At 39.6% G+C, this 9506-nt stretch overlaps 1 protein-coding gene across 1 annotated transcript; it reads right to left on the reverse strand.

Moving 5' to 3' along the window:
* Positions 1–2762: 2762 nt before the first annotated feature.
* On the reverse strand, positions 2763–8607 carry LOC129107371 (transcription factor 24-like). The gene is made up of 4 exons (XM_054618844.1): positions 8005–8607; positions 6814–6960; positions 4863–5027; positions 2763–3660 (listed from the first exon to the last, which is right to left on the reverse strand). Exons 1-4 carry the CDS (start codon positions 8167–8169, stop codon positions 3523–3525), a joined length of 615 nt encoding a protein of 204 aa, XP_054474819.1. The 5' UTR covers positions 8170–8607; the 3' UTR covers positions 2763–3522.
* Positions 8608–9506: the final 899 nt, after the last annotated feature.

Genomic DNA, 9506 nt, shown 5'->3' on the forward strand with positions numbered 1-9506 from the left:
TAAATGACTGTAATGTAATGTATTCAATTCAAATTATATAAGAATGAAATTATTAAAATATCTCAAATACATTATACATTCCACACAGTGTTATTGTGCATCAGTGCAGTGGGGCATTTTGTTTCCATGTGGCCAGCTGGAGGAGGGGGCTGAATTTAAATGAGCTAAATTCACTGAAGGACATTTGCAGTTGAAACATTTGAAAACTGAAAAGTAGTGTAAATGGCTGTTGAAAAAGTTTCAGTTCATGTGTAAGCACTGAGAGTGTGTATTTAAGGGTCAGCACTGAATGAAGTTGAAGCTAAAGTGCTGTGAGAAGTTGAGGGTTCAACCGAAGTAAAAGCACTGAAAGGTGTTGAAATCATTGAGGTGAAAGTGATAAATGGAGCTGGAAGTGTTTAAGTGGAGTACCTGGAGTAAATTGAGTAAGAACAGTTGAGATTGTGTGAGTTCAAAGAAAAGCTGCATTTTGGCTTTGTATTAGTATTTGAAGTTTTTTTTAAATGAAGACCTGAGACCTATAAGGTTTGAGGTGTCAGTTCTGAGTTGAAATGACAGAAGCTGAAGTGGCAGTTGAGTGGAGGTGCTGAAATAATCTTAAACTTCAGTGTAGTGTAGGTGCCGTTGAACTGCAAAAAGGAGTTGACATTTTTTAAGATTAAGTTGATTCATTGAGCTTGAGATGTCCTACAATAAATGTGTGCCACTTCAATGTATAACTAGAAAGAAGAGATTTCAGCTCAAGTGTACGCACTGGAAGCAATTTTCGAGTAAACCGTGAATTAAACAGGGGAAGTTGAATTGAATTTTCTGAACAAAATTTGTGGTTTGACATTGGAAATAGTTAAAATACTGAAAGAAGTTGAAATCATATTTAATGTGGAAGGCCTGAAAAAAAGTTGTAGATTAGGTGAAAGCATTGAAAGAAGTTGAAGTGTCAATTTAAGAGTGAGCGCTAAGTGAAGCTGAAGATTCAAGTGAAGTTGCAGCAGTAAAATGAGTTGAAATGATTGAGGTGTATGCTATTGATTGAATGTAATTGATCTGGGGGGGGACCAATTATGCCACGATGGGCTAATTATATCATTTCAGTATTTTCTATACTTATTTCACTCTTTGTCTCAGTCTCTGTTGCAGAGTTGCTCTAACAAACTGTCGGGCTTCCCCTGTCCTTCTGTAACCTCTGCCTTAGTAGTCGGACTCCAGCAGCTCCAAATTAGTCATCGCTACACACGCCCCCCACCCCCACCCACCCCCGGACAGATTTATAGAGCTAGCCTTGAACGCTGGGGCTGTTTCTCGTGGAGCGGAGCCCATCTTGTTCGGGGAGGAGAGTATTTCAGTTGGTCTGGGCTCTTCTATCCACCCTACTAACATATCTACATGACTTATTGGGCTGGATTTCAGTTCTGAGCTCTCATTTCTGAAATCACACTGTAATCATAGAGCAACAAAGTATGATACTTTGTAAATTATGAGTTGAGATACAGAAACTACAAATACTGTGAAAAAAACTGAGAAACTTTTGCTTGTTTTTATCACGAGGTGTCCAGTATTACTTTTTCAATATCTAGCTTTTTTTGTAATTATTGGATATAGTTGGATACCATACCATACTATACCATACTATACCATACCATACCATACCATACTATACCATACTATACCATACCATACCATACTATACCATACCATACCATACCATCCCTACTATTCTATACTATACTATACTATACTATACTATACTATACTATACCATACCATACCATACTATACCATACTATACATACCATACCATACCATACCATACTATACCATACCATACCATACCATACCATACCATACCATACTATACCATACCATACTATACATACTATACCATACCATACTATACTATACTACTATACTATACTATATACTATACTATACTATACTATACTATACTATACCATACCATACCATACCATACTATACTCTATATACTACTATACTATACTATACTATACTATACTATACTATACCATACCATACCATACTACTATACTATACTATACTATACTATACTATACTATACTATACTATACTATACCATACTATACTATACTATACTATACTATACCATACTATATACCCTACTATACTATACTATACTATACCATACCATACCTACTATACTATACTATACTATACCATACTATACTATACTATACTATACCATACTATACTATACTATACTATACTATACTATACTATACCATACCATACCATACCATACCATGACCTACTATACTATACTATACTATACTATACTATACCATGACCTACTATACTATACTATACCATACCATGCACTACTATACTATACTATGCTATACTATACTATACTATACTATTCTATACTATACTATACTATACTATACTATACCATGCCCTACTATACTATACTATACTATACTATACTATACCTATACTATACCATACCATACCATACCATACCATGCACTACTACCTACTATACTATACTATACTATACCATACTAGTCGGTTGGGTTTCATGTGTGCTGGGTTATTTTATGACAAGTAAATAGTGGTTCTTCACAGAGAAAAAAATAAAATGGTTTGGCAACTATTCAAGAAACCAGAATAAAGTATGCATCAATTTGGACGTAAGACTTTTAATTATTGATCAGGCTAAAAATCTTTGATCTAAAACATGGCATTAATTCTAATGTTTTCCCTTTGCGGTACTAACGCAACCAACAGGACATATTTCTGTGTTTGTCACAATGTAAGAAATACCAAATGAATACAAGCTGTTTTTGTAGATGGTGTTTTACTCAAAAGTAGAAGGTTACATTCTGCGGCAGGATTGTAATGAGAACTAAGTGGTCATTACTGCAGCGATATGAAGTGATCAGACAGCAGCTGTGTTCCCACAACAATCCCTCCCTCACTGCCCATCTGTCTGTCCATCCTGTCACTCCCCCACACACACACACACACACACACACACACACACACACACACACACACACACACACACAGACTTCACCAAATACCGCAAATATCTAAATAAAAGGCCTAGACTCTAACAAAAATACATGACCGAACTCTTCCTTACGGTTAAAGTAACATCTGCAAAAATAAAACACTGTACAACCTTTAAATCAAGATAATAGGCTACACACTGCTCCTCCGCGTGGTGATTTGTGGCGTTATAAGTCAAGTGAAGCAGCTTTTTAATTTCCTCGCATTAAATCCGTTCCTGTCTAAAGCTCAGATAATGATGGAATATTTTCAACAAGAGTGAATCTAACCCTCTCTGTGCTGTGTGTAGTAACATGTGTACCCGTGTGTGTTTGCGTGATCCCTGGTGGAAAAAAAACAACTTTCAAGGCCTTTCCGATACACTGATCATTGTCTCCAGATGAATATTCTTGTTTTGCTGTCCATGGTAGCTACATGGCAAGCAAACATTGGGGATAAGAAACAGATGGGAAAGTTATGTCCCATGCTCTGCTATCACTCTTTTTCTGCTTCCAGGGTGGGGGTCAGCGGATGGGTCACGTCCCGTCCAGGTGGAGGCATCTGATTGGCTGGGACTCCTGACAGCAGCTCTCCCACGCTGCCGCAGTAAAGCAGGGAACGCATGGGCCACTTCTGAGGAGAAGGACAGCACACTGGGTTAGCTCTTCATGCTAATACGATTAGCACTGTGATACGTGGCGACCCACAAACTAGTCAAAACCAAGAGGCAACCTCTGGTGCAGAGAAAAGAAGTCGACACTAAATTGCCGAAAAACTGCAGTTCTTAAGTCAAGTCGATTTCCTTAGACCGCCATGTTTAAATGCCCAACATTAGATTAGGTTTTAGTCCCAATTCATAATAACTGTACATGAGGGGATTTTTATGTAACTCACCCGTTTAAATATATATAAAGCATTAAAGCTATCAATAATTGTGGGCGTGGCCGTTCTGAGTGGATGCTGTCTCAGGTTGCTAGCTGCTAGCTATCTGCTCTGCTGCGTTAGCCGGGCCAACCTCAGCTCCACAGACGATCCACCCTTTGCCCATTTTTGGGATTTTCAGTTAAGAAAAAAAAGAAAGAAGAACACAAAGAAGAAGAATACCAAGAGATACTTTAAACCCTGACCCTGACCTTTGCACCCATTTTTTGTCTGGGAACTAAAAACAAATGGGCATGAGCAAAAAAATTATTCTTGGTATCGTTTTTTTGCAACTAAGACTGCATACCGCACACATACATCGAAGCTGGGTGCAACTGGTCATAAAACTCATGGTTCTCGAACTGTATCGCGGTTTTGGGAGCAAAGATATAACTTTTAGAGATGCCCCGATCACATTTTTCTACCACCGATACCAATTGCCAACTTGGATGATCCATATTGGCCAATAATATTTTTGTTGTTGTTCTGTTTTGTTATACCAGCTGGTAAACTAGACTCCAGACTGTTGTTTTTTTTCACCACCCGACCAAAAATCTTTTCAACTGCTCTGAAATCAGTGTAAACCGTCAAAAATTCTCAATGTTACATTTTTATAGTAATAATCTATAAAGTATTATGTAAAGGTAATATTATTAATTTGATGTATCCATAATTAGCTAAAATTACTCGTCACTTTACTATTTTCAGCAGTCATATAATATTACAACTTTCAATATGTCTTTGTGTCGGTCTTGAACCAATATTTCTGGTTGGGGTCCCCAGAGTGAGATGGGGCCCTAGGCCTATCACAGAGGATGATTAGCGCCTCCAGCAGGTCATGTCCTGTATATGTCTGACAGTCAGTGTAATGCACTCAGCACGACAAGCAGTACGTTGTTGTTTCCTGTCCTCACCTTAACAGGATGCAGGTATCCGCCCGGCCTGGGGGGCAGGGTGTGCTCGGCCAGCGCCGCTCCCTGGTCCAGCGTCTCTGTCAGGTGAGCTATGTAGTTAGTAGCCAGAACCAGAACGTCCAGCTTGGACAGCTTGGTGTCCGGGGGGACTGAGGGCAGAGCAGCCTGAGGGCATAGGAAGGAGGGTTGGCAAAGCTTGCTTTCAAATCTGAGAGTTACAATGGTCAACTTTTTAGTTCCATCTCTAACTAAGTGAACTGAAAATTAATGGATTATCATGCAGAGTGGCAAGATGGTCTAGTTTTTAATTGATTTTGTTGTCTTTAATAAGTGTAACAACTGTTCAACACATTACTCAAAAGTGGTGTGTGATCACTCAGCAAACACATGCTCTCCATAAGATTAACTTAAGTCATCACAAAAACTAAAATCAAAGACCACGGGTATTCATACTTTACGACTGCATAGTAGGTGGATTTTGTGTTTGTGAGAATTGCCTGTATGTATACTACATTAGCAAGAATATCTGAGTTGGCAACGTGAACTTACTGGACACACTCAACCATCCCAAAATGCACTGCGTCTTTGTGTCAACTGTCCAATGGCTGACTGCGAGAAAGACGGTTTAAATAATTAGCCGTTGGATAAAATAATTACAAATGATGGCGATTGACACTAAGGTACAGTTAAGAGGAAAAAACGTACTGTGCTTTGAAAACATTTAACACTAAAATAAATAAAAATTCGAATTTGCCTTAAAACAGTGCTGACAAATTTGTCACGTTTTTGAAGTAGCTCAGACCGCTAACGTCGTGATCGGTACAGTCATGTGATGCAAAGAAGTTGTATTGCTTCAGTTTACTTCACTGTTAACAGTCTGCTGGTAATAGCATACTTAAACGTTAATTTAGTATGCAATACATACTTATTAAGTATGTACTACGCAGTACAGTAGTATGCCTTTCAAACGCAACTTACACCTTTCTGCAGGTGCAAAAAAAGAATAGACAATGTTGCAATGATATGCAAATGCACGTCAATGATGTTATTTGATAGACGTAGGGGGAGGCTATAGGATGCAATTTAGACATTATGAGGGCCTTTGCTGGGGGTAAAAGGTGCTTCCATTGTCCACGCTGCCTGGAAAGAGCAAACATAACACGCTGATGATGATGAGAACGCTGGTGCGGAGTAACCTGTACATTTGCAGCTTTTGGTAACTGGGTAATTAATTTGACATTGTAACAGTCAGGTTTTTCGTCCTTTAAAGCATATACAGCAGTATTCTGTCATCCACCATAAGTCAGTCCAAAAAAATGTAAATGTGAGTTCGGAAAAAACATTTTATTTTCAATTATTATATTTTCAATGCAATCACGCTGGTTTCCTCTACAAAAAGTAAATGGGATTTTCCTCTGTATTTGGGATAATTGCAGTAAATAAACTCTGTGGCAAACACACGTTTATGATACTTCCACATTTCGTCCAGCAAGACAATCTTCACAAATGATCACCACTTTTATGATTTTTGAAGCGTGAATGCAATAGGCAGTAGTTAGAGGCTAATATTAGGCTAGAAGACAAACCACAACATGGACACATGACTTCCACGTCACCACCGCTGAGCTCGATGTGTTCGGCGTGATGATGTTGAATGTCCCCGACAACCTCTGTAGTCTCAATAACCCACTCGCCAGTAACTGCCTTTTTTAAGACTTGTAAAAGCTTCAGATTTCATGAGTCATTGCATGAATTGTCATGAATTTAGTGATGGATCTTACATTTTTGAAATGTAGCATTTAAACGTTATCTTTTCAGTTACGAGGTTGTTGTTTAGTAAATCAGACACTGATGGGGGAGGGCTGTACAGTCCCTCTTCACATAGGCGTTTTTTTCCTAACAAAATTGTTTTGCCCTTCCCATGAGGGGAACTTGGCAGAAAAAAAAATACCTGCAGGCTGTGGAAGGCCTGACGTAGGTTGCGTACACGGCTCCTCTCTCGCGCTGCGTTTTCTGGGGAGTGCTGACCCCTCAGTATCCTGCACTGAACCGCAGACTCGCAACCAGAACCAGACCTGGACCCACACACGGACTGCACCTGCAGCAGAGGACGTGTTTAGAGCCTGGCAGATAAAATCAAATCAACTTAAATTAAACTTGGCTTGGTTTGTTTTGAATCATTGAGACATTAGAATTCATTAAATTAACAAATGATTTTACACTGAAACAATTTCAAAGTGTTCCTTCTCTTTACTTTGATAAAATACAAATTTCCCATTCTGTTAATTTTATAATATGACTTCCTATTGCAGTGTGTATTATATGCATACAGTAAATTGCAAATTGCAAAAGGTGCAATATGACAATCAGACATTTTCTACTCAAAACAATCAGTGAATGTTTCAACCTTCTTTCATCAGTGTCACTTTTATTTGAGTCTCAGGACAGAGATAGTTATTTAAAAGTACCACACACACATTTACCAAAAGGACGTCTACTAACGTAAAAAGTATTGAGAGACACGTTTTGAAATCATGAAGAAAAAAAATGTTTCCCTAGCTATTTGTTGTGAGAATCAGAATCTGCTTTATTGCCAAGTAGGTTTTCACATACAAGAACATTTTCTTTGGTATATTGGTACATAACTTAAATTAAAATTAAAAGCAAGATTTGCAAAAATCAAGAATATAAATGTAGAATAGAAGACAAAATACAATAGAACATTTTTATAAATATCATAATAATGTGTAGAGAAAACAGAAGAGAAATATAATTAATACAAATTATTTGAGATGGATGGAGTCATTTTAACCCAGTCAGCAATCCTCTAAACATGAGAAAAGTGGTTGAAAAGTGCAAACTTGTACAACACCTGGCATAGTCTAATCATATGTGTACCAATCTGTGGGTAAGTATTGCAAGTCTCACTAATACTTTATAAGTTGTTCTTTGATACTGCAACATGACGTCCAATAATCTTCCTGTATGATGTTTTTCAAGTTGTCTTTGCAACATTTTAGTTGTTAAGACAAGTCTTTTTTATGTCTTTTTTTATGTCTTTTTTCCAATTATAGACTGATATGTTCAATTATGACAAATCTGTCTTTGAGGACCAGGGTCATGCTTGACTTTTCACACTCACCCACTTCCTGGGCTCCCGGCTCCTGCGTATGCTCTGCCTGTGTCCGTGCAGGGACGCTGGGCCTCCAGCCGTATGGGGCTGCTGCTGCCTCTGTGACTCGGCCGCTGAGCTGGAGACCAGGTGGTGGTTCGCCGCCACCGACATGAGACCTTCCAGAGGATTCATCGCAATGGGTGCCGCCGAGGAGCTGTGGCGGACTCTCCTGAAGACCTCAATTCACTTCCGCTCCGTCTGTTTTCATTGGCTGGATGGAAGTTTGCTTCTCGGCGTTGGAGGTGGTTGTGAAAGTATCACCCACTTATCAATATACTACAGGACACACAGCAGGAGGTCATCTTTCCATCTTAGCATTTTTAAAAGTCCAATGGAGATCGAACACTGGCTTGACAACAGCTGAAATCACTCATCTGATCTCAAACATTCTATTCCCGTGCTCATTATTTTTCTGACTACTCTGTTCAAGCATCTCCAAGCTCCTCTCCTAAGTCCACCATGTCTCTGCGGGTCCCCAGTTCCACCCAGACCACTAGAAAAACCCCAAATCCCTGGCTGCCTCTATGCGCATCACCGTCCTCCCAGTCTGACCCTCTCTCTCTCTCTGTCTCTCTGCCTCTCCCTCTCCCTCTCCCTCTCCCTCTGCTTGTTTCCTTATCGGGTGAGGTAACGTGGGGAACTTCATGTGGTCCTTATCTCAGCCGCCCCGGTCATCCTGATCCTCCCCTGGCTGTTCGGCTGCCAAGAAGAGCAGGCGGGCAGGCAGTCAGGCCCGGGGGAGTGCAGCACTGGGAAAGGGTGTCCCGAGCCAGGGCACTGAGGGAGGGGGAGTGGGGGGTCTTGGGAAACTCATAAGCTCTACTAACGACTGGACAGGGAGGGGTTGGGGACTGGAAGCTCGGGGGCAGTGCGACATTGAACATTACCAAAGAGAGGAGAAAGGGTCCATTGGTTCGTTCAGGACATTCAAGGCATCCAGGCATCTTATCAAACTCATTGATGATGATGACGATGATGATGATGATGATGATGATGATGATGATGATGATGAAAAGAACAAAAAGTAGAATAACAGCCTCAAGTTGTAGTTTTATATCCATGTCCTTCCAACATGTTATTTATCTTTTTATCCTTTTCGACATTAGTGTGAAATTGACATAATTAGCCTATTCATTCTTGAGTTATGGACAAAAAGGTGTTTTGTGAAGTCACAGTGATCTTCAGTTCATCCTTGAGTCCAATTGGAGAAATTTGAAGAAATACTCTCCCCAAGCATTTCTGAGATGGGACAGATGGACAACCGTAAAAAAAAGAATAATTCGCGCACAGAAGCACATCTACTTGAGCTACAATTTTGAATGTCATGAACCAAATTTTGTGCCATACAGATCGGAACTTGCCAAAAAGCATTCTGGGCACATGAAGAATAACTCCAGGCTGGTATTCTAGAAAGGAGGACAAATAACATGAACCCCATCTGTAAAAGTCCTACATTTTCTGATCACCTG

Source organism: Anoplopoma fimbria, chromosome 18 (assembly GCF_027596085.1).
Source record: "Anoplopoma fimbria isolate UVic2021 breed Golden Eagle Sablefish chromosome 18, Afim_UVic_2022, whole genome shotgun sequence".
NCBI lineage: Eukaryota > Metazoa > Chordata > Actinopteri > Perciformes > Anoplopomatidae > Anoplopoma > Anoplopoma fimbria.

Bases quoted from the DNA above. Each gene is read 5' to 3' on its own strand.
- LOC129107371 (XM_054618844.1), bottom strand. From the start codon at position 8,169: ATGAATCCTCTGGAAGGTCTCATGTCGGTGGCGGCGAACCACCACCTG. The intron at 6,961-8,004 runs GTGAGTGTGAAA...CCTCTGCTGCAG, and splicing joins GCCGGGAGCCCAGGAAGTGG to GTGCAGTCCGTGTGTGGGTC. The intron at 5,028-6,813 runs GTATTTTTTTTT...CTATGCCCTCAG, and splicing joins AGGCCTTCCACAGCCTGCAG to GCTGCTCTGCCCTCAGTCCC.